The sequence below is a fragment of the Nelumbo nucifera genome, chromosome 1, assembly GCF_055504915.1.
Source record: "Nelumbo nucifera cultivar China Antique chromosome 1, China Antique-T2T, whole genome shotgun sequence".
NCBI classification, from domain to species: domain Eukaryota; kingdom Viridiplantae; phylum Streptophyta; class Magnoliopsida; order Proteales; family Nelumbonaceae; genus Nelumbo; species Nelumbo nucifera.
In genome coordinates, this window is record NC_142649.1 from 2,072,236 (window position 1) to 2,097,522 (window position 25,287).

General features: G+C 39.4%; 1 protein-coding gene across 2 annotated transcripts in view; it reads left to right on the forward strand.

The window, feature by feature from the left end:
* ZFN1 (zinc finger protein 1) overlaps positions 1–25,287 on the forward strand; it is a 73,177-nt gene that overhangs the window by 22,546 nt on the left and 25,344 nt on the right. For both annotated transcript variants that reach the window (XM_019196324.2, XM_010247660.3), the window contains exons 3-5: positions 1,247–1,309; positions 20,386–20,505; positions 20,644–20,940. In XM_019196324.2, the coding sequence (XP_019051869.1) occupies positions 1,247–1,309; positions 20,386–20,505; positions 20,644–20,940 (480 nt within the window). The remainder of the gene's footprint in view (positions 1–1,246; positions 1,310–20,385; positions 20,506–20,643; positions 20,941–25,287) is intronic.

Consider the following 25,287-nt stretch of genomic DNA (forward strand, 5'->3'; position numbering starts at 1 on the left):
TGAAGCACCTTAACTACGTTTCCACACATCAATTGACCACCTCTGTCTGCCCATTTGACTAAGGGTGGTAACTAGTGGATTTGTTCAATTGGACTCCTTGAAGTTTACAAAGCTCCTTCCAAAAGTTACTGATGAAGATCAGGTCTATGTCTGAAACAATAGACAGTGGGAACCCATGAAGTCTGGCCACTTTTCTAATGAAGGTTTCAGCTACTGATGAAGCTGTAAAGGGGTGGGCCAAGGCCAAGAAGTGGCTGTATTTGGTAAGTTGATCCACCATGACCAAGATAACTGATTTCCCCATGGAGATTGGTAACTCCGTGACAAAATCCATGGATATGGCTTCCCAAACTTGGCTTGGGATGTGTAGTGGTTGCAATAGGCCTGCTAGTTATTAGGCCTCATATTTGCACTGTTGGCACACTTGACAGGCTGCGATAGGTTGATGGATAAATTTTAGCATTCCCTTCCAATAGAACTGTGAGGAAATGGATTTATAGGTGTGCAACACACCTGAGTGCCCTCCTAGGGGGGGAGGCATGGAAGTAGTCCAGTAATTGAGCCCAAGTGGGCTGAATTTGTGGGTAACACCACCCAATCCTTGAAATACAAAGTAGCCCCTTTAAGTGAGAATCCAGGTCTGGAACTTGGGTCTTGATTTTCTTAAGTGCTGTACTGCTATCAGCATCCTCGCACAGCTGGTTCCATAATATTGAGGTTGGTTGATGAGATACCTGGCTTGGCTAAGTCAAGCAAAGCGTAACAATAGCAAATGCTCTAGCAAGGTCTGGAGTAACAGGGAACATCTCTTATAGGGAAACCAGGGCCAGGTGTTGATATAAATTGACCCTAATATAACATAAACTTTTTGGATATATGTCAGCAATGTGCTCATGTGCTGTTGTATTGTCTTCTCTATCAGTTTTGGATACTATTCATTCCCTTTATACTTAATATTATTCAATGTTACTGATAATAAAAATTGGTGGCAGAGATAGCTTGTGTTAGATCATTTAATTCTGAAATGGTTAAATTTTTAGTGGTTAATTTCTTGAGCTTCAATTTGTCAATGTCTGTCCCATTCTAGTCAATTTTTAAACACATCCACCTTTTACTGACATGTATCTTTTAGTATAGACTTAAAACAACTGCATCTTTAAATCTCATGGCATTTTGAATTGCACTTACATGTTAGTGATTTCATACTAGAATTTGATGAATAATGTTAAGTTGTGTTATATACCAGGCTGTTGTTGCTGCAAGGATGATAGGAAGCTACCCTGAGAGAATAGGGCAACCAGAATGTCAAGTATGCATTTTCTCTTCCTTTCCCTTATTCAACAGAGTATTATTCAATATGTAGGGTTGCGTGTCAAGTTGTACTTTCAGTGTTCAGATTTGATATCATTGTTATTGATGGAGTTTTTCCTTCAACTTTTATTATGTAATTAGAATGAAGTTCCTGTATCAGTGCACTCTTAAATTGCTAATAAAAACATTTGTTAATTTAGATGATTTAAATGTATTTTTTATCAAACTACTGGAAGCTAGACAATATGTGTTTGGTTCTGTTAGTATGTAGCCGCAGGGGCTATTTTATCTTTTCTTCTCTTTATTTTATTGTAAAGTTGTCACCCTAAATATTAATAGAAATAGAGGCACTGCCAGCTTGACTTTTTGGTGCCTTTTTCAATTCTCTTCTCTCTTTTGTTCTTCTCCCTTCTCCCTTCTCTCTTCTCCTTTTCTCCTTTTCTCTTCTTTCTTCTTGGAGTACATGGTATCAGAGCAGGTTTTTGGCTTAAAAACATTCAGATCGTGGTTTCTCATCTAGAATTTAGCTTTTTTGACTGGAAAAAGATGAAAACTAACCATCAATTAATCATTTTCTTTAATCAAGAAAAAACAGCAAGAAAGAGTGTGAGAACAAGAGAGAGCAAGAGAAGAGAAGAGAAGAGAAGAAGGAGAAGAGTCAATCATACTCTCTCCAGCCCTATAATCTTTTGTTTAAAATAAAAAAGGTGTAATTTCATAAAACACCTTGACGGGCAGCTGCTTCAAGTACTTAAAGAAAAAAAGGTTAACAAGCCCATAACTAAAGGCCCATTAACATAAAAAAATGAAAAAAACATAAGGCTGAACTAATTTATGGCCCATCCGGCCCAATATTTCTACACTCCCCCCTCAAGCTGAGCATGTATGTCTATTATGCCTAGCTTGCTTACATCTTGCTGCAATTTAGCTTTAGTAACTCCCTTGGTAAGTACATCGGCTAGATGTTCTTCAGATGCAATGAAGGGTAGAAACTTCTCCAAATACCACTCTCTCTCTAATGAAGTATATGTCCACCTCAATATGCTTCGTCCAATCATGTTGGTAGGATTATGTGGGCTTGTCATATTCAACACCCATCTCCATCAGAGACCGTAACCACAAAAGCTCAGATATACCATGTGCCATGGCTAGGAATGGCAACGGGGCGGGTATTAGAAGGGAACCATAATCAGCCCTTAGGAATTAGACTGTAGATGGTTTAATCCCTAACTTGTCTTGGTAGAGGGACCATAATCAACCAAGGAAAAGCACCTGGTTGTAGATGATTTCTTTCCCTCTATTTACTTTCCTAGAAGTAAGAACAAAAGAGAGAGGAAGAAGGATACATAGCAAAAGACATATATAGGAAGTATTTATAGAGAGGACTTTCCTTTACGTACCTGTATTAGTGAGATTTCTTTTTTTTTCCCATCTTCCCTTGAGAACTTCTCTTTTCTTCTGTCTTTATTTTGTTTTTCTTAAGAAGCTCTTAGAGTGGTATGCTTTAAGACAATTTTCTCCCAAAGAGGAGCCTCTAGCTTCCCCTTAAGGAGCTTAAATAGAGAATAGGATAGTTATGCAACTACCCCCTCCCCCTAGGTGAACTCCCGTACGGGACACCTTATTTAGTTTTGATGATTTAGCTAGCACACTAGCCAACCAACTTATGTTGGTTATAAACTATTTAAATATTATTTAGGTTTTTAAACAAAATTCAGTCAACAGTGCCCTCTTGAGCACTGTAGGCCCAAAATATGTGCATGCAGGGCTTAAATAAGCAATTATAGTAAAAACTTATGGATGTTTTATCATTAGAAAAGAATTGAGCTTAAATTGGAAGTCCTAGTATGATCAGGACTCTTGTAGTATCTCTCATCAGACAAAATCTGATATAATCAAACTACTTGGTTTGATTTGATGAGGCTTTATATTAACTCATCTTGTTAAATTGAGAAGTCCTAGTCTAACTAGGACTCTTGATTTCATTATGCTTGACATTATTAATTATGTGATTTGATTTGAACATTTTGAGGGTTAACCACAAATCTTCACTGTTGGAGGAGTCCTAGTTGAAGGACTCCTTGATTTTATCAAATTACCTTTGATTCACCCTTACATCTTGATCATGAGTCATTTTGACCAAGATGATTATTTTGTAGGTGTAGAGATGCAGAGCAATAACTTTTGCTGTTAGTTATTTATTGTGGTCCCCACTGCTGCTGTTAAATAGTTTTATATTTGTTGTTAGGATGCTGTTAGCAAAGTTAGTTTATTAGTTATTTTGTTATTTGCCCATATAGGCAATAGGGACTTTAATGTAATTATCATCTTTTAATGTTATTATAAATAGATGAGTGGGGCGGCAGATATAGCCTATCACTCTTTCTCTCATCTTTCTTTTCTCTCTTCTTTCTTCCTCTTTCTTCTTCTTCTCTCTTCGCCAGCTTTTTTATTTTTTCTTTTAAATCTGCATCAAGAATTGGACTGATCACAGTCCAAATTTGTCTACTTGGTATCAGAGCAAGATCTAGGGCTTCTCATGTGAGTCTAATTCAGCTGACCACATGAGAATTGCCTAGGGCTGGAAGTTTAGAAAGATCATTCCTTTCGGCTGATTCTTGGAGGTTACCAGAAGTTTTTAGCAGCTGTCTGGTAATTGGGAAGAATCAGAGAAGGTTAAAGGGATCAAGATTAGGTTTTGATCAAGATGGAAGGTGGCGATCAGAATTTTCTGGATAAGTTTTCATCTCTTCTTGAGGCCGGCAGCAGTAAGAGATAAGTTGGACTTATCTAGAAGGGGCGGCTGAGCTTCCTTCATTTTCTCAGGTTTTTTCTAGGGTTTATTCTTAACTCTACGGCCAGTTTTGACTGTGAGCCTTATTTGGACGGTGTGGCTGAAAAAAATCTGACTTTGAACCTTTTTTGGAGGGTGTGGCTGAGAAAAACCTGACTGTGAATCTGTTTTGGAGGGTGCGGCTGAGAATTGCTGTTGTTCTCGCAAGGTTTTCTCCAAGTGTCCTTAACCCTAAGATCAGACCTGATCTTTGACTGGTTCCTAAACCTGTTTTATCAGTAAAAAAATTGTTTTTTGAGTGAATTCTAGATTTGTTTTCAGCCTCTAAATCTGTTTTTGAGGAATCCCTTTACTGAGAACTGGTTTTTCTTGGTAAACCTACTACAGAAATGGCAGGAACTGAGTTTAAGACTCAAGGGGAAGGTTTTTTGGGGGCTGGAAACATGGGGGATAACAATTTTCAGATCACTACTGTTAAGTTTGATGGTTCTAACTACTTGGAATGGGCTCAGTCAGCCATGATGGCGATTGGGGGCAGAGGGAAGTTGGGCTATGTGAATGGAGATGTAAAAACACCAGCCAAGGAAGACCCTTCACATGCCAAATGGGTTCAAGAGAACTATTTGGTCATGATTTGGCTGTGTAACTCTATGAAGCCTCATATTAGCCGAAATTATTTGTGGGCAAAAACAACAAAAGAAATTTGGGAAGTGATGAAGGAAACCTACTCTCAGCCTCTCAATGTTGCTAGGGCCTATGAACTGAAATGTGAAGTAAATAATCTCAAACAAGGGGAGAAGCCGATTTCAGTGACTTTTCAACTTTGAAATCATTATGGCATGAAATTGACCATCTAGAAACTATTGAGTGGGAGAGTCAGAAGGTTGTACAAACTTATAGAAAACAAGTTGAGACCAATAAGTTTTTTGAATTTCTAGCTGGTATGAATTCAGATTATGATATTGTGAGACAACAATTACTCACAAGGGAGAGTTTGACCTTATCTCAGGCCTATTCTTTAATGCATAGTGAGGAAAGTAGGAGGAAGGTAATGTTGCAGTTTCAGCCCATGGAATCAGCCTTGGTAGCCGTAAAACCGTAATTTGGGGGTGACAAGGAAAGGGACACAAAGAAGGAGGATAAGGACCTAGTTTGTGACCATTGTAAGAAGCCGAAGCACACCAAGGATACTTGTTGGAAGCTTTATCCTCGTTTAATGCCAGCAACGATCAGAAATAAAAGGGGGAATGCCAATATGGCTATGACTACTGATGGTGTTTCCTCTTCCAGCACAAGAACCACATCCCTAGACACTTCAGCTGCTGTTCGGGCTGCTCTGACTCAGTTAGAAAGTGAAGTTGGTACTTCAGTTCCATCATCTCAGCCATCGATTACTCCCACCTTAGCATTTGCTCATTCAGGTACATGGGCATCAACATATCTTGTTTCAGGCCCAGGTAATAATGGACCTTGTTGGGTCATAGATTTAGGTGCATCTAACCACATGGCATGCTTATATTCTCTGTTTACTAGTTTTTTGATGAATGATAATAGATTTATTAATTCAGAAGCTGATTTAGAGTGAATTCATATAACATCCCAGGGAGAGGCACGAGCTGCTACCCCTCCTTGAATCTTACAAGTAAACTAGGAAAGAAAAACAGGAATCACAGGTGAGCCCAAAACAATTCTTCCCTATTTACCCCTTGCTTGGCTAACACATCTGATAAAGTATTTGTTGATCTCCCCACCCACTATACAGTGACCAACATATTCCTTGTCAACCAACTGAATTTCTTCATTTCATTCTTGTGGCGCCACATAGGCTCTTCAGGATTTTTCAACCAACCCACCACCACTTTGGAATCCCCTTCGATTATTAGGTGTTGTACCCCCAGCTAGTTTGCAAATTGCACCCCTTGTACAACAGCTAATATCTCTGCCCTGATAGAGTCCCCAATTCCTAAGGGACCTGAGTAGAGCAACAAAATCTCTCCCTTCTCATTTTTCAAAGCACCCCCCATTCCAGATAATCCTGGATTACCAATGCTACTTCCATCAAAGTTCAACTTCAGTGAGCCTTTAGATGGAGGAGACCAGCTTGTAACTGATTTGTCCTTTAGGGGTGAACACCTCACTTTTGCTGACCAATTTCTCCAAAGGTCATTAAAAGAGAATTGATGAAAGATTTCTCCAAAGGCCAAGGTATTGCCCTATTCAGCACATAGTCTTTCAATTCCTGACTGCTCCTTTCCTTTTCTTGAAAAATTCTAGCATTCCTTTCTTCCCAAAGAGTCCAAATTAAGGCAGCATGAGCACATCTCCACATAATTCTCCCTATTTTTGTAGGCCAAAAAAAAGTAGAATGGTTGAAGAGCATGCGAACTTCTGCTGGTAGACTCCAACTACTCCCAAACAACGAAAGTAGCCAAGCCCAAAGGTCTGCAGAAAATTGACAAGATATTAATAGATGGTAACTATCCTCACCGTGAGCTCTACAGAGGATACACCAATTAGGAGAAATATAGAGGAAAGTTCTTCTCTTTTGTAGATTATCTAGAGTGTTTACTTTCCCATGAAATACTTCCCAACAAAACGCCATAATCTTTGGGGGAACTGGCCTACACCAAATTTCTTTTGACAGAAAGGGTTGTTGAGTAGAAAGTTGAGAGATGGACTTGAGGAAAGAAGCACAAGTAAAGGTTCCATTGGGTCTAGGAGTCCACACCCTCTTATCTGGCTTGGAGGGATCCAAATAAACCTGATTAAGACAACAAAGCAAGACAGAGAGAGATTCAATTTCATCATCCCTTAGTCCTCTACGAAACCCAAAATCCCAAGTAGGATCTAATGGTGTTCCCAAAGGTGAGACGAATTTTGAGACCACCTCTTTTTTATACAAAGAAACAGAAAATAGCAAAGGGAATAGGTCCTTTAAAGGTGTGTTTCTACCCAAATATCCTCCCAAAAACGAACAACATTGCCATTAACAAACTTCATACCTTATAAAATTGAGGAATTGAGGAAGGGTGTTGTGAATGACCTTCCAAGGTGCTGCTAATTTAGCATGCCTTGATACACCAGCATCTCATCCATTCTCTGACCTCCCATGAATGCTTCCCACCACCTCATGCCACAGCCTCTCTTTCCAATGGCCATCGCCACAACCATTTCCCTAACAGAGCTTGATTTTTTCCAGTCACCCTCCCAAGTTCCAAACCCCCATCTTCTTTACTGTAGAGAACATTGATGTGGGCCCCACAACTGTGGTCCCACTCTGTTCGTAGGGTAGAATGTATCTAGTCACAATTGTGGTTATTTTGCTATTCTGTTATTTCTAGTTTTAGTTTTATATTGTTTGTTATTTGTTAGCAGTTATGATGTAAACACCAAGGGCAGATATGTCCTTTCATGTAACTAGCATAACCTATATATATTAACTTAAAGTGGCGGCGGCAGAATATTGACATTCTGTTCTTCTCCTCAAAATCTGTGTTCTATTGCTCTTCCATCACTCTTTCTTCTACATCTTCTTCACTTTCTCTTTTCATCGAACTTGAAATCTCTTAGTGATCAAGATTGAATAGCAGTCTTGAAAACCTACATGGTATCAGAGCCAAGTTAGGGTTTTTCATGTGAGTCTAATACCAGCCGACCACATGAGAATCTCCTAGGACTGAAAGCTGAAAAGGAGGAGTTCGCAGACTGATTCTTGGAGATCACCAGAGGTGCTAGCAGTTGTTGGAAACTTGCTAGGGTTGCAGAGTGTTGGTGGTCAGGAAGGATCAGAGAAGACTAGGGTTTAGGTAACCCTAGAAGGCAGCGAACTATTTTTTCCTTGTAAGTTGTTTACCTTTTAAGAGAAGTTCTTTCAGAGAAGATAGGTTCGACCTATCTGGAGGGGAAGGCCGAACCATTCTAGCTCTTTCTCCCTTCGATTTCCTAGGGTTTTACAACAAACTCTGGACCGAACTGTGTTTCTCTCTACTCTAGGGTTTGAAAGTGATCTGCGGCAAGCCCTAGTGTTTGACTGAACCCTGTGATCTACCTAGAGCTACTCATAAGTTGATTGGTAGGTCCGATCAGATTCTAGGGTTTCTTATTAACCCTACTGCAAGCTCATCTATACAGTTTGGACTGTGCGACTGAATTGCTTCCTTTCAGGACTGATTAAAACCCTACTGCAAGCTCATCTATATAGTTTGGATTGTGCGACTGAATTGCTTCCTTTTAGGACTGATTAAAACCCTATCTTTCCCTAGCATATCAGGTTTGTTTTAAAGCTGTTCTCAGAGTTCTAAGGGGGTTAGAGATCTACGGACAGCTACTGCTGTGTTGGCTAGTTGGTTTCAGATCAGAATTACTTCGGTTTTGTGCACATACACTGAGAATACAGATCAGGCCTATACTGTTTTGATTGTGATTGGTGATTCAGTGCTGTTTTGAGACTTGACAAAATTGGAGTCTAAAATTCAGGCAGAAGGCAGTCTTGGGAACATCAGTTATGGTGGTATTTCTGAGATGGGTGGTCAGATTACGACCGTAAAGTTTGATGGATCAAACTATTTGGAATGGGCCCAATCAGCCATGATGGCTATTGGTGGAAGAGGTAAATTAGGGTACCTCTTGGGAGATATGAAAGAACCTTCCAAGGGAGACCCGACATATACCAAGTGGATGCAAGAAAACTACTTGGTTATGACATGGCTGTGTAATTCTATGCAGCCTCATATTAGCCGGAATTATTTGTGGGCAAAGACAACTAAGGAGATATGGGATGTTATGAAAGAAACTTACTCCCAACCCCTTAATGTTGCCAGAGCATATGAATTGAAATGTGAAGTGAACACACTTAAACAAGGAGAGAAACCGGTGTCGGTCTACTTCTCTACCTTGAAGTCCCTGTGGCATGAGATTGATCACTTAGAGACTCTTGAGTGGGAGAGTCCCAAAGATGCTCAGACCCATAGAAAGCACATCGAGACAAACAGAGTGTTTGAGTTCCTGGCGGGACTGGACTTAGAATATGATATTGTGAGGCAGCAGATTTTGACTAGAGACATTGTGACTCTCTCTCAGGCTTACTCATTTGTACACAGTGAAGAGACCAGAATGAAGGTTATGATGCAACCCACATCAGCCTTTGTAGCGGCTACACCCAAATCAGGGGGTGATTCAGAGAAGGACAGGAGGAAGGAAGACAAGAAGGATGTAGTATGTGAACATTGTAAGAAACCCAAACATACAAAAGAGACATGTTGGAAACTGCATCCCCACTTGGTTCCTGCGAAGTTAAGAAACAAGAAGGGCACTGCTCATGTAGCCATGAACACTGATTTAGCATCCTCATCTGGCACAAAAGGAACATCTTTGGAGACCTTAGCTGCAGTTCGGGCTGCCCTAATACAGCTAGAAAAGGAGGTTGGAAATTCAGCTCAACCACCGCAGCCTCTATCAGCCCCTGTCACATCTGCCTTTGCCCATTCAGGTACTCGAGCTTCAGCCTATCATGCCTCAGCTCCAAGTACTACTGAACCTTGTTGGGTAATAGACTCAGGTGCATCTGATCACATGACTAGCTTGCCTTCATTGTTTACTACTTACCATTTGTCTTCTGGTAGGGATAAGGTATCTATTGCTGATGGCTCCCTGGTTCCTATTTCTGGGAAGGGTGACATCAAGCTTTCAGATACTATCTCTCTATCATCTGTTTTGCATGTTCCTAAGCTTGATACTAACCTTCTTTCAGTCAGTAGTATTACCAAGCATATGAACTGCTCAGTAACCTTCTTCCCTGACCGATGTGTTTTTCAGGACTTGGAGACGCAGAAGGTGATTGGGACTGGCTGTGAGACGAATGTGATCTATCTGCTCGGGGAGCGGTTCCGTCAGGGAGAGTCGGTAGAGAAGTTGTCTTTTGTTTCTCAGAGTGTGAGTCCGGTTATGCTTTGGCATAACCGATTAGGTCATTTGTCTTTTCGATCTTTACAGAGTCTGTTTCCTACTTTATTTGAGTCTATTGAGTTGTCTCAGCTACAGTGTGAAAGTTGTGAGTTTGCTAAGCATTGTAGAAAACCTTATTTATTGAGTAATAAAAGGAGTGATAATTCTTTTGATATTGTGCATACTGACTTTTGGGGGCCTTATCATATCCCTTCCATGGGTGGGTACAGATATTTTTTGTTATTTGTTGATGACCATACCCCCTTTTCTTGGGTTTATCTCATGCGTTCACGAGATGAGATACCTTCCCTGACCCAAAATTTTCACCAAATGATCCTAACCCAGTTTGATGCCAAGATCAAAGTTCTCCGATCTGATAACGCAAAGGAATACTTTGCTAAATCATTGACATCTTATCTTCTTCATCATGGGGTTATCCACCAGAGCTCTTGCCCTCATACACCTCAGCAGAATGGAGTTGTCGAGAGGAAGAATAGGCACATTTTGGAAGTGGCTAGAAGCCTCATGTTTACTTCCAATGTCCCTATTCGCTTCTGGGGGTATGCTATCCTAACGGCGGTATACCCTATTAATCGGGTCTCTTCCAGGGTCCTTGATATGCGATCTCCTTTTTCGCTTCTACACCCACGTGAGGACTTGTTTTCTATTCCCCTTGAGACATTCGGTTACACTTGCTTTGTTCAGCTTCTCGGACCCCATCCCTCCAAGTTCGAATCCAAAGCCTCCAAATGCATCTTCCTTGGTTATGCACAAACTCAAAAGGGTTATTGTTGTTATGATCCTGTCTCCGGGAGGAAGTTTGTCTCCATGGATGTCACTTTCTTTGAGGGGACACCCTATTATCCTCGGGTTGCCCCTCAGGGGGAGAGTAGTGAGAGTGGGGGTTTGAGTTCTTGTCTTCAGGGGGAGAGCAGTGAGAGTGGGGCAGTTCCTTTACCTATTCCATTGGGTGATGAGAACTGCAATGGCGAGGGTGGTCAGAGGGATCAGGAGTTGAGGGAAAGCTGCAATGGTGAGAGTGGTTAGAGGGATCAGGAGTTGAGGGTTTATCACAGGCGGTGCAGGCAGGTTGATCCTGATCATCAGCAGTCCAGACCAGCTCCAATCTCATCTGCAGCTCCAGGTCCAGATACTTCAGTCCCAGAGCCCATAGAGACTTCCCCTACAGATGATCTTGACCTTCCAATTGCAGTTTGTAATGAGAAACGACATTGTACCACATCCACAACCCACTGTATTTCCCATTTTTTATCCTATGATCGCCTATCTCCTACCTATAGGTCCTACCTTAGCTCCATTTCCAATGTCCCTATTCCAAGAACAATGCAAGAAGCCCTATCCGTCCCTGAATGGAAAGATGCAATGCAAGTTGAGATGGATGCCCTGTTGAAAAACAACACCTGGGAGGTAGTTGATTTGCCAAAAGGAAAGAAACCAGTTGGATGCAGATGGGTATTTACGGTGAAGCATAATGCAGATGGATCTATTGAGAGGTATAAAGCTCGGTTATTTGCAAGAGGGTTTACACAGACTTATGGCATAGATTACTTGGAGACATTTGCACCGGTAGCCAAGATGACTACTATTCGAGTTCTCTTGTCCCTTGCAGCAAGTCACACTTGGCCTTTATACCAAATGGACGTGAAAAATGCCTTTCTGAATGGAGATCTGCAGGAAGAAGTTTACATGCGTTTGCCTCCTGGATTCTATGATGCAGAAGTAGGTAAGAAGGTATGTCGGCTCAACAAGGCTTTGTATGGTTTGAAACAGTCACCTAGGGCTTGGTTCGATAGATTCAGACTAGCACTTGTGAAGTTTGGATATGTACATGCCCAGTCAGATCATACCCTATTCATCAAGAGGGTGGAGTTCTCTTTGACACTATTGACAGTATATGTTGATGATATTGTGGTCACAGGGAATGATAGCCATGAGATTGAGTCTCTTAAACAGCTTCTTCTCCAAGAATTTGAGGTGAAGGACCTTGGTGTACTTCGGTACTTTTTGGGTATTGAGGTTGCTAGATCCAAACAGGGGATCTTTATATCTCAGAGGAAATATGTCCTAGACTTGTTGGCAGAAACTGGAAAGTTAGGTGTCAAGCCTGTAGATACACCAATTGAACAGAATCACAGGATTAGTGCCGAGAGTGGGGATCTTCTTGAAGACAAAGTTATGTTCCAGCAACTGGTAGGAAAGCTCCTATATCTCTGCCTCATTCGGCCAGATATTACTTATGTTGTTAGTGTTGTCAGCCAGTACATGCATTCTCCTAGAACCACACATCTTCTTGCGGCAAAAAGAATCTTAGCCTACTTGAAGAGATGCCCAGGTAGGGGTATACTTTTCAAGAACAACAATCACATGAAGGTGGAGGTCTATACTGATGCAGATTGGGCTGGGAGTGTTGATGACAGAAGGTCTACCTTGGGATATTGTGCCCTTGTGGGAGGAAACCTTGTCTCCTGGAGAAGTAAGAAACGAAGTGTTGTCTCCCGGTCAAGTGCTGAAGCAGAATACAGGTCCATGGCCAATGGAGTGGCTGAAATCCTATGGCTAAGATCTCTACTTGAGGAGTTGGGTATTGAGTATGAGAAGCCCCTGATGTTGTACTATGATAATCAAGCCGCCATTAATATAGCACATAATCCAGTACAGCATGACAAAACCAAACACATTGAAGTTGACCGCCATTTTGTGCGAGAGAGGGTCTCATCTCAAGAAGTATGCCTCCCTTACATCACATCCAGTATGCAACTAGCAGACATTCTCACTAAAGCCGTATCAAGAAAGAAGCTAGAGGCAGATCTATCCAAGTTGGGAATGATGAACATATACTCCCAACTTGAGGGGGAGTGTAGAGAACATTGATGTGGGCCCCACAGCTGTGGTCCCACTCTGTCCGTAGGGTAGAATGTATCTAGTCACAGCTGTGGTTATTTTGTATTCTGTTATTTCTAGTTTCAGTTTTATATTGTTTGTTATTTGTTAGCAGTTATGGTGTAAACACCAAGGGCAGATATGTCCTTTCATGTAACTAGCATAACCTATATATATTAACTTAAAGTGGCGGCGGCGGAATATTGACATTCTGTTCTTCTCCTCAAAATCTGTGTTCTATTGCTCTTCCATCACTCTTTCTTCTACATCTTCTTCACTTTGTCTTCTCATCGAACCTGAAATCTCTTAGTGATCAAGATTGAATAGCAATCTTGAAAACCTACATTTACTTCTGAACACAATTTCCCAATTAACCAAATGATCCTTTTTTTCTTGTCCCAGCTCCCATAGGAAATCTCTCATCGACTTCTCAAGTTTCCTAGCTTTTCTAACTATTATCCTAAAAACAGACAAAAAATAGGTAGGTAAGTTAGCCAAGGTAGCTCTTATTAAGGTAATTCTCCCTCCTAAAGAGATATAATTCCTCTTCCATGAGGCTAATCTCTTCTCAAACTTTTCTATCACTGGGGTCCAAAATCTACTCTCCCTAGGATTTGCCCCTAAATGAAGCCCCAAGTATGACATAGGCCAAGTAGAGATGGAACACTCAAGACACTCCGCAATAGCCTCGACCTCCCTTAGCTCCAATCAGATTGATGTACTTATTGTTATTTATTGTAAATGAATAAAGTGCATAATTGATTCATGTTATATTGGTGTGTTTCTGTATAATACCCTTAAAATGGATACTTATGAGACTTGTGTTAGTTTAGAATCTTTACAGCCGTGGGATAGATTTGGGGAGATTTATCCTATCACGGTTGACTCTGATGTGCCGCCAAGTTGGTTGGGGTGGCTTGTCTCAGCTGCTAGGGTGAGACCCGAGGTACATGCAGTGTGGGCTTGCTTGAAACCCTGAACCAGACCCAATTCCAGTGTTTCCCTAGACCTTGGAGATAGATGGGCAAAACTATAATGTTAACCCTGAACCCTAGACTCGATTATGGTATTGCACTAGTTGTCGGATTGGGCTGTCTTTGGTATGCCAATCAGTGAGATCCTTTACTGGCTCAAAACCTGGGTATGTTGGGGCAGTCTGAGAATTCACTTGAGTGGGTATCATAGTGACAGGTTCAGCCCCTTTGTTGAACAAAGTGAATGATCGGGAATGCACTCTCTCTGATGGAAACCTAAACTGCCAGCAGTGGATTTCAAATGTGTTTGAAATTTGTTATGCAAAATATATTTAGATAGAGATATACTTATATGTTATGGTTTTACAAAATGGTTGCAAGATGTTTTAATTCCCGGGATCCATGTGAGTAGAGAGTGCAACACTGTACCTTGCAGTTGAGGGAGTGGTCCTCTCTTGTCGGGCAATGTTTAATCATTAAGGGCTGAGAGGTTAAGTGTAAGACCATTGAGGGTAATACCTGATGGGCTAATCTTGCATCTGCCCACAGTCCTTGGGCCTTCACAAGATGGCTCGACCCAAGGACCATTTAGTGTAAATGTTGAGCCCATTAAGACCCTATGGTGATGGACTCAAGGGTTTACTGTGACCTTTAGTGAATTCGGCCAGGCCTTGTAACAAAGGTTGGGCTGAACCCATGTGGCTGATGTGTAGATCAATGCTAGGGTCCCACGCCATACAAAGAGAACCAAACTAGCCAGCATATAATGGGCTAAGTGAGGAATAAGACTTAATGGGCCTAAAGCTCATTTTGAACTAGGCTTAAATGGTTTAATTAAAATGGGCCATTCTGGGTTTATAATCTGATTGGGATTAGCAGTTGAATAAGATAAGTCTTATCAGCTTGAGAGTCTAGATCTATATACAAGATTTAAATTAGGAAATCTCATTCCTAATCAGATTAGGAAGCTGATCCTGAAAGGATTATAAATAGGGGGCGAATTCCACAGAAGGAACACGAATCTTTTCTATAGTCTTTTCTCTCCCTCAGCTCTTGGCGCTATCGCAGTTCGATCTCCACCTACTGGAGTGATCAAGAAGTGTTCTTGATATTGTTTCTTGGTGGAGAAACAATCAAAAGTCGTGCTCACACCACTCTACTCGATTCTTGGTGAAGAATCCCAGGTTCTTGCTGATCTTGCCTCAACATACACTGTGTCATCTTCAGTGGAGGCGGATTTGGTATCCTCTTTGGGCGTGAACACCTACGTTGGGAATTCCTTTTAATTCTGTATTAGGTATTTCCCTCTCCCTTCTTTTGGTTTCAAATTTGGTCCCGTTTTGTTTCAAGAACGAACCTTGAAAATGCAGTTTTCTAAATTAGGGATTATGATTCCTGGATGGGAGAGAAAGAAATTTTTGAAAGTCCGCCCAACCTTCTTGTAGGGTTCGGCCATCCATATGATGGATCTCCCATCCCTTCAGTACTTGCTTTGTTTAGATTCTTGGACATCATTCTAAGTTTGAGCTTAAAGCTTCCGAATGCATATTTCTTGGTATGCACAAAATCAAAAGGGATATTGCTGCTATGAACCTACGTTTGGGAAACGGTTTGTTTCTATGGATGTGACCTTTTTTGAGGATGTTCCCTACTATCACAGAGTTTCTTGTCAAGGGGAGAGTAGTGAGATGGGTTACCCGTATAAAAAATTTCTTTACTTGTCCCAATCACTGAAGGGGAGTGTAATGATGAGGGTTGTCAAAAGTGTAGGGAGTTAAGAGTGCTTCATAGACGGTGGAGACAGGTTGATTTCAGTCCTCAACAGTCCAGGCCAGCTCTAGTTTCCTCTGTGTCTCCAGATCCAGGTACCACAACTCCCTCACATCCTACTTTAGATGAGATATCTCCTACTACTGAGCCTTCACCTCCTTTGAATGATCTTGATCTTCCAATTGCTATCCGGAAAGGGAAACGCCATTACACTTCATCTACAACACATTGTATTTCTCAGTATCTGACTTATGATCATTTGTCTCTATCCTATAAGTCCTTTTTAGCATCTATCTCTGCCACTCCCATTCCTAGGACAGTGCAAGAAGCCTTGTCAATACCCGAATGGAAGGATGCCATGAAAGTAGAAATGGATGCTCTTCTCAAAAATAATACATGGGAATTGGTTGATCAGTTGAAAGGGAAGAAATCTGTTGGGTGTAGATGGGTGTTTATAGTAAAACATAATGCCAATGGTTCTATTGAGAGGTATAAGGCCAGATTAGTTGCAAAAGGGTTTACATAGACTTATGGTATAGACTACTGGGAGACCTTTGCACTGGTAGCCAAGATGAACACTATCAAAGTGTTATTGTCCATTGTAGCAAATTTCTCTTGGCTATTGTTCCAATTGGATGTTAAAAATGCCTTCCTCAATGGTGATATGCAAGAGGAGGTTTACATGGAGTTGCCTCTCAGATTCTACAGTATAGAAGCGGTGAAGAAGATCTGCCGATTGAATAAAGCCTTATATGGACTGAAACAGTCACCAAGAGTATGGTTTGACAGATTTAGACTAGCTCTTGGAAAATTCGTCTATGCCCAAGCCTAATCAGATCACACCCTTTTCATTAAGAAGACAGACTCCTCCTTGACTCTACTTGCTGTTTATGTGAATGGTATTGTGGTGACAGGGAGTGATACCCATGAGATTGAGTCCCTTGAACAACTACTTCACAAAGAATTTAAAGTCAAAGACTTGGGAGAATATTACGCTATTTCTTGGGTATTTAAGTAGCTCGGTTCAACCTGGAATTTTTGTCTCTCAAAGGAAGTATGTTCTTGACGTTTTGGAGGGTTAAACCAGCTGACACACCAATTGGCAGAACCACAAGGTTAGAATTGCAGGTGGGAAGCCCGGAAGCCTCTTGAAGACAAGGCTATGTTTCAGAGGTTGGTAGGGAAATTGCTTTATTTGTGGCTCACCCGACTAGACATTTCTTATGCAGTCAGTGCAGTTAGCCAGTACATGCATTCTCCCACAACCACTCATCTTCTTGCAGTTGATAGGATCCTTGCTTACCTGAAGAGATGTCCAAGCAGAGGCATACTCTACAAAAATAATGGTCACATGAAGATAGAAGTATACACTGATGCCGATTGGGTAGGGTGTATTGATGACAGGAGGTCTACTTCTGAGTATTGTGCCTTTGTAGGGGGCAACCTTATTTCTTGGAGGAGTAAGAAACAAAGTGTTGTAGCTCGTTCCAATGCTGAAGCAGAAACTGGGATAATCAGGTTGATGCTATACTGTGATAATCAGGCTGCTATTAACATTGCCCACAACCCAGTACAGCATGACAGAACTAAACATATAGAGGTGGATCGACACTTTATCAGAGAGAGAGTTGCCTCCCAGGAAGTGTGTCTTCCATATATTGCCTCCGATATGCAGCTTGTTGATCTCTTCACTAAGGTAGTTACAAAAGCTATGTTGGAAACGGATTTACGCAAGTTGGGAATGATAAACATTTATTCCCATCTTGAGGGGGAGTGTAGAGATGCAGAGCAATAACTTTTGCTGTTAGTTATTTATTGTGGTCCCCATTGCTGCTGTTACCTGTTAGTTAGTTTTATATTTGTTGTTAGGCTGTTGTTAGGATGCTGTTAGCAAAGTTAGTTTATTAGTTATTTTGTTATTTGCCTATATAAGCAATAGGGACTTTAATGTAACTATTATCTTTTAATGTTATTATAAATAGATGAGTGGGGTGGCAGATATAGCCTATCACTCTTTCTCTCATCTTTCTTCTTCTCTCTTCGCAGTTTTTTTCTTATAAATCTGCATCAAGAATTGGACTGATCACAGTCCAGATTTGTCTACTGTAGGCTCATATAATAAGAGTCCCTGATTTAAGTAGGGTTTGTGGAGGAATCGTATCTTGAGTAGGATTTTTTTTTCCTCGGAAATAATCATGTAATTTTTTTTTTTTGCTTGGAACATAAGAGTTCTAATCTGAATAGGATTCTTTTGTTGATAGGAACTATTAAAGGGGGATTTCTATGGAGTGAAGAATGGAGCAGAACTCCCTTGCACTAGGAACCTAAAGGCTTAGTTTGGAAATAGTACAAATACAAATATGTACAGCATAAATACATGCAAAATAATATAAAATATAAGGTTTTGCAGTCTACATATTTGCATTTGTACTCCTCCCAAACTAAGCCAAAGTGACTAAGGCCCGATTGTGTCTCCGTCCTAAATGATAGAGAATCTTTTTCTTTTAATATGGCATCCAAAGTTGGATGTGATTTATTCCCCCTTTTTCATTTCTAGTTGATTAATAATTTTGGCAAACTGTTGTATTTGTATAAGTGGGGGGGGGGGGGGAGGGTGTTTTTGGTTTTAGGGTTTTGGGTTTTCTGCATTGGTTGTTGTCTTTTGTTGGAAGTGGGCATCCATATTTAGGCTTTCCTCCATCTTTTTGTTTGTTTTAAGGATACGTCCTAGGGAAGCTAGGAAGCTAGAGAAGTTGATGAGGGACTTATTGTGGGATCCAGGACAAGAAAAAAAGGATCATTTGGTTAAATGGGAAATTGTTTGCAGATGTAAAAAAGAGGGGGATTGGGACTTGGGAGGGTGGTTGAAAAAAAATCAAGCTCTGTTAGGGAAATGGTTATGGCGATGACCATTGGAAAGTGAGAGGTTGTGGCATGAGGTGGTGAGAAGCATTCATGGGAGTTCAGAGAATGGATGGGATGCCGGTGTATCAAGGTAGGCTAACCTGGCAGCACCTTGGAAGGACATTCACAACACCCCTCTAAAGTTTCTCCATTTTATCAGGTATGAAGTTTGTTCTGCAATGTTGTTCGTTTTTGGGAGGATATCTGGGTAGGGGACACCCCTCTAAAGGACTTTTTCCCTTTGTTATTTTTTGTTTCTTTGTATAAAAAGAGGTGTCTCAAAGTTTGTCTCACCCTCGACAACACCCTTAGCTCCTAATTGGGATTTTGGGTATTGTGGAGGACTATGGGATGATTAAATTGAATCTCTCTTTGACTTGCTATGTTGCCTTAATCAAGTTTGCTTGGATCCCTCCAAGCCAGACACAAGGGTGTGGGCTCTTAGACCCAAAGGGACCTTTACTTGTGCTTCTTACTTCAAGTCTATGTCTCAGTCTTCTCCCCCAAAGATTATACAAAAGAGAAGACCTTTCCTCTGTATTTCTCCCAACCGGTGTATCCTCTGCAAAGCTCACAGGGAGGATTGTTACCATATACTAATATTTGTCCATTTTTTGTAGACCTTTAGGCTTGGCTACTTTTTTTGTTTGGGAGTAGTTGGAGCTTACCAGCAGAAGTTCACATGATCTTTGACCATTCTACTTTCTCTTGGCCTACAAAAAGAGGGAGAACTATGTGGAGATGTGTTCGAGCTGCCCTGATTTGGACTCTTTGGGAAGAAAGGAATGTTAGAACTTTTCAAGAAAAGGAAAGGAGCAGTCAGGAACTGAAAGGCTGTGTGTTGCATAGGGCAATACTTTGGCTGAAGATTTTGGAAATCTTTCATCAATTCTCTTTTAATGACTTTTGGAGAAACTGGTTAGCAGCAGCGAGGTGTTCAGCCTTTAAGAACAAGTTAATTACAAGCTGGTCTCCTCCATATGAAGGCTCACTGAAATTGAACTTTGATAGAAGTAGCATGGGTAATCCAGGATTGTCCAGAATGGGGGGTGCTCTGAGAAATGAGAATGGAGATATTGGCTTTACTTGGGTCCTTTAAGATTCGGAGAGACTATCAGGGCAGAGCTATTAGCTGATGTACAAGGGGTGCAATTTACAAACCAGCTGAGGGTAGAGCATCTGATAATTGAAGGGGATTCCAAGGTGGTGGTTGGGTGGTTGAAAAGTCCTGAAGATGCTATATGGTGCTACAAGAACGAAATGAAGAAATTTAGTTGGTGGACAAGGAATATGTTGGTCTCTTTATAGTGGATGGGAAGATCAGCAAATACTTTGGCTGATGTGTTAGCCAAGCAAGGGGTAAATAGGGAAGAATTGTTTTGGGCTCAGCTGTGATTCCTGTATATTTTTCCCTAGTTTCCTTGTAAGCTTCTAGGAGGGGCTGCAGCTCGTGCCTTTCCGTGGGATGTTGTATGAAATCACAACTCTAAATCAGTTTTTGAATTAATAAAATTTTACTATTACTCATCAAAAAATAAATAAATAACTGTGTGCAGTAACTTGTAGCTAGATTCTCCTAAAACTAATAACATTATTACTTCATCATGTATTTGTGGAACTCATGTTTGAAGTTTTTGAACTTATATATGTTTGTTCTTTAACTAATTGAATTGTTGGATATGGTTCTATCTTTTGAATTTTATTTATCTTTTATTTTAGTGTTGGAGCTTATTTTTGTGAATTTTTGTTGATACGATGATCTCATATCTTCTTTTAATTGTTCTTCAGTACTACTTGAAGACGGGAACATGCAAGTTTGGAGCCACATGCAAATTTCATCATCCCAAAGACAAGGCTGGGATTGCTGGAAGAGTTCCATTGAATATTTTAGGCTATCCACTTCGTCCGGTTTGTGTTTGATTTTCATTTTAATGCATATAATGATGTGATTTTCATTTCTGGTTTCTGATCAGTTCTGGTACATTTTATCTCATTTCTTTCCATTGGCTCATAATTTCTTTTTCTGGTTTGATTTTTTTTCTCCAGAATGAGAGGGAATGCGCATATTATTTAAGAACCGGACAATGTAAGTTTGGGAACACTTGCAAATTCCATCATCCACAGCCATCTAATACGGTGGTTTCATTGCCTGGCTCTCCTGTTTATCCTTCTGTACATTCCCCAACAACGCCTGGTCAGCAGTCTTATCCAGGAGGTATGACAAACTGGCCCTTGTCAAGGGCCTCTTTTATTCCAAGTCCACGTTGGCAAGGTCTTTCGAGTTATGCTCAATTAATTCTACCTCAGGGTGTTGTATCAGTTCCTAACTGGAATGCATATACTGTAAGTCTTTCCATGCCTTCTTTGATCCTTTGCTTTCTGCAAATGCCTTTTGATGTCTATTCACAGTACTGGTTTGCACTTCACATGGCCAGAGAAGTGTGTGTTGTGCAAGTCACATCATTAATTGATATCTCTTTCTTCAGACACTGAGTTAGTTCATTGCTACTACTAGTATTTTCTTTTGGTTTCATTTCTTCTTGTTATTGTCTCTCTGTTTAGTTCCATGGTGATATAATACGAATGATTGGCCAACTGAACAGTTGCTGGATTACTAAAGTGTATCTGTGTAAGGGCTAGAACTTTTCTAGGATTTCAAAAAGGTATGGAAAGAACTGTTGAATTATCAGATTCTTTATGATTGTTTCCACCTCTTATTTTGCATTTTCCATGTCTACTTGGTAATAGTATTGCCCGAGTGATTGCTTCATCTGGCCAAGTCACCTAATGTCTACATAGGTGTCTAGTAGGCTTTGAGGTGATAAGTGACAAATTGATTGCAGGGATTCACTTAAATAAAAATAAAATAATTCATAGGTAAGGAATGAAAGTGTCATCGGCTGACTTGAGAGGGGTATTTGTGTCCTTTCATTTATATTTTTATGTTTAGTGTTTGTTTTCTCCTATTTTTAGGTGTGCCATACTTAAAGAGGGGCATTTAAGTAATTGTAACTCATTTTAAAACTATATATAAAGCATGCAGCTAACTGGGACAGGGCAGCCAGTGCACGAGGCTCCTGCCAATGCAGGGTCAGGGGAGGAACAGATGTATTCAGCTTTACCCCTGCACATACAGAGAGTCTGTTTCCAATGACTGGGACAGATCCGATTAATTATTCTCCCATCAGCCTTTTCATGTTTCTTCTTCTCCTCTCTTCTCCTATGGTTCTGCATATTTTCATTGGTATCTAAGTGAGCACTTGGGTGGCTGTGAACAGAGCTAGAAAAGGCTGTGATCTCTTCTCTCCTATTCCTCTTATTCTATTCTATAACCTTTTTGGTAAGAGTACAGATCTAAAGGGGTTGCAGTTTTCTTTTTATGGGTTTTCTTTTCTTTCTTTTGATTGATCAAAAAAACAATGGTTTTCTTTTGTTTCTCTTGACTTGATTGCTGTCACAATGAGTGATAGCTAGGTGGTTTGTGTAGTGGTGTAAGCCCTCTACTGGATTATTTCCAAGTGGGTATGGTGTGCTGTGGTGTGTGGGTTGTGTGATGTGCAGTAGTGAACGTTTGTACTTGTGCATGACATGGTTGATATTTCATATGCTGTTAGTGCGTGTAGCCAATTTGTGCATGTGGATTGAAGCATATAGCTTGGGAAAGGTGTTCTATTTGCTAATCATGGACACATAAGGGTTGAAGCATTTACTTATGTAGATTTGGTTGGTTCTATTGATGATAGGAGGTTGACCTATGGCTACTGTACATTTGTTCGAGGTAATTTTTTGGTGGGGCAAGAAACAATCCTTTGTTGCTTGTTTGAATGCAGAAGTAGAATATAGAGCTATGGTACATGGTGTTTCTGGGATGTTATGGATTAGATACTTATTGGGCGAGCTAAGAATTGATTTAGATAGACATATAATGCTAGATTGTTACAATCAGGTATTAATAATTCTGACAACTCTATTCTGCATAATAGGACAAGACATTGAAGTTGATTGGTACTTCATATAAGGGAGAGTTGTTTTTGGAGAAGTCTGCCTTCATTTTCCCTAAAATTTCCCCATTTCGTTAGGCAGTGATATGAATCTTTCCTAGAAACTTTTTTCTTCCCTTGATATCTTTGATATTTTGTTGATATATTAGGGATATTTTGGATTTCATTGATAACCCATGCATTTAAGGTTTAAAGTTTTAGAATATTGTAAGAAACCTTTTGATATTTCATTAAATTCATCCATTTTTTTAAATCTTTTCCTAAAAGAACGAATGGGATTCGGTGATTGGATAATTGGTTACTATTTTGATATGATTTACTTACTAAGCCACTATAATTCAAAAGTAAAGAAAAAGACAGACAATTACAAAAGAGGATGCTCAATTTAATCAAGATGTATTATAACAAAAGAGATAAAAATCAAAATGACAAGTAAATGTCATTGGTAATGAAGAGATGGAAAAAGAAAAAAAGTTGGACGAAGAGAAAGATACTTATTTAAGTTTCTTTACCTTCTCTTATTTGATCAATACAGTTCTTTGCTGTTGTTTTTGAGCCTTAAATATGCAATTATATTTCTTCTAACGATTCCTTTAAGGTTTATTAAGTAATTCCATATTTCTAGAAAATTTTCTTGACTTTTTTAGATTTTCTAAATGTCTTAGCGAAATTAGTAAAATATCCTTGAAAAATTTCCCCATCTCTCGATATTGAAATGTCCACTTTATTTCATATTGGGCCATGGGCCTAACTCTTTTATTTTATGTTATTCATTGCTGCAACTGCCCTTACTTATCAAGGGTATGTTTGTAATTGTATCATATTATTATTTTTAGAGGCAATATAACATAGTGGGTGCAAGTGCATGTAGATAACCATCGCAAAATCTGTGATGAGGGTCATAATAATGCGAAGGTAACCACCACAGGATCCACGATGAAGACTATCCTTCGCCAAAGTTAATACAAATCGCAGGACCACAATACTCCCCAAACCACATAAGACTTGTGATGACACTTGTAATGAGCCTATTGATTCCCCTATCAACAAATTTGTCATTAAGAAGAAATGACTGCAAAGAGGCACGTTGTGATGACAACAAGGATTCAAATATCGACACGATACGCTCGATACAGGGCGTGTATTGGAGCGTATCGGGCGTATATCGCCTTGTATTAGTGCGTGTCGGTCCGATACCATGCAATACAGACCAATATGTGTGAGCTTGTTTATTAAAAATTAAAGACAATCGCGTTACTCGAACTTGAGTCCCCCTAGATGGCAGGCATGTTAAGGCAATTCGTAAACCATTTAGGCAACTTCGCACTTGTGTAAACATTTAAAATAAAATAACTTTTATTACATATAGCATCTAAATAGTACATGTAATTCAAATAAATAATATATTTATGCTCAACAATTTTAACTAAAATTATAAAGAACAACATTCAAAATTGATATTTTATAAACCTATGTAATAAATAATCTATCAAATCTACATTAAAACCAAAAGATGATTTTAAACTCTAGAAATTTATGCAAATAAGATAATAATAATAAAATAATCATTTTAATACTTAAAATTAATATATATATTATTAAATTATTAATTAATTAATATTTTAATTTACATTACATTAAGTAACAACATATTAAATAATTACAAAAATAAAAAAAATATTTAGAAAATATTTGAGAGTATAGTATTAAATAGAATCTATCAACTCTACTAATTAACGTTTATACCAAAAAATGATTTTTAATTTTAGAAAAAAAAAACTATAGAAACAAAACTATCAATAACGTAATAATTATATCAGTAATTAAAAATTTGCATATTATATCTTAGAAATTTTAACTGATTTGATATATTTGAAATTGAAATTATATTTTTTATAAATTATTAATTGATATTCTAGTTTACATTTGAGAATTTAATATTTAGTTGACTTTTTTGTTAATGTAAAAAATTAAAAATAGTAAAATAGAAAATAATTGATGTAATAATTAAAATATAATATGTGCATATGTTTGTGTCTTGGACTCTTGATTGATGCATTATTAATAAAAGTTGTGATATTTATGCATTCTGCTATATTAATTGTAATATATTTTTATCATATATACCATTCAAATGTACATTTCCTTTGTATTTATACATTATTTGTGATTATTTGATTTTAAATGTAGTATTATTAATATATTTATGGAATTTATGTGTTTCCAAAGCATATCCATGTTCGTCTCCATATCCAAGTTGTCTGATACGATACTCGATACCAATACTTTGATCTTGGGATGACAAGGACAAACACCGCAACGCAACCGATGAATCACGTGCTTTTGCATGCGCCACATTTACTTAACCGGACATTGCATGATGCCACTAAGGCAGCAGTGATGTCAGTCCATCTGCGATCTAGCATGTAAACACTTGAGCACTTCTACAGAAGGGCGCCAGCCCATGTGATTATCAGTGAGCTCTCAAAAATTGGTTGTAGCTACAAATGTGCTTGCATGAGAACTCTGAAGATAGGGATTCCTGATCCTAAGAGATTCTCATGGACATGTAGCAAAACCTTGAGTTTCTTACTTGTTTTATGTCTAACGAATTATAACTGCCTTTCTGAGATGGGAAAGTTTCCCTTTACCATTTCTTTGTTCCCTCTTATAGCTACACTTCTTCTAT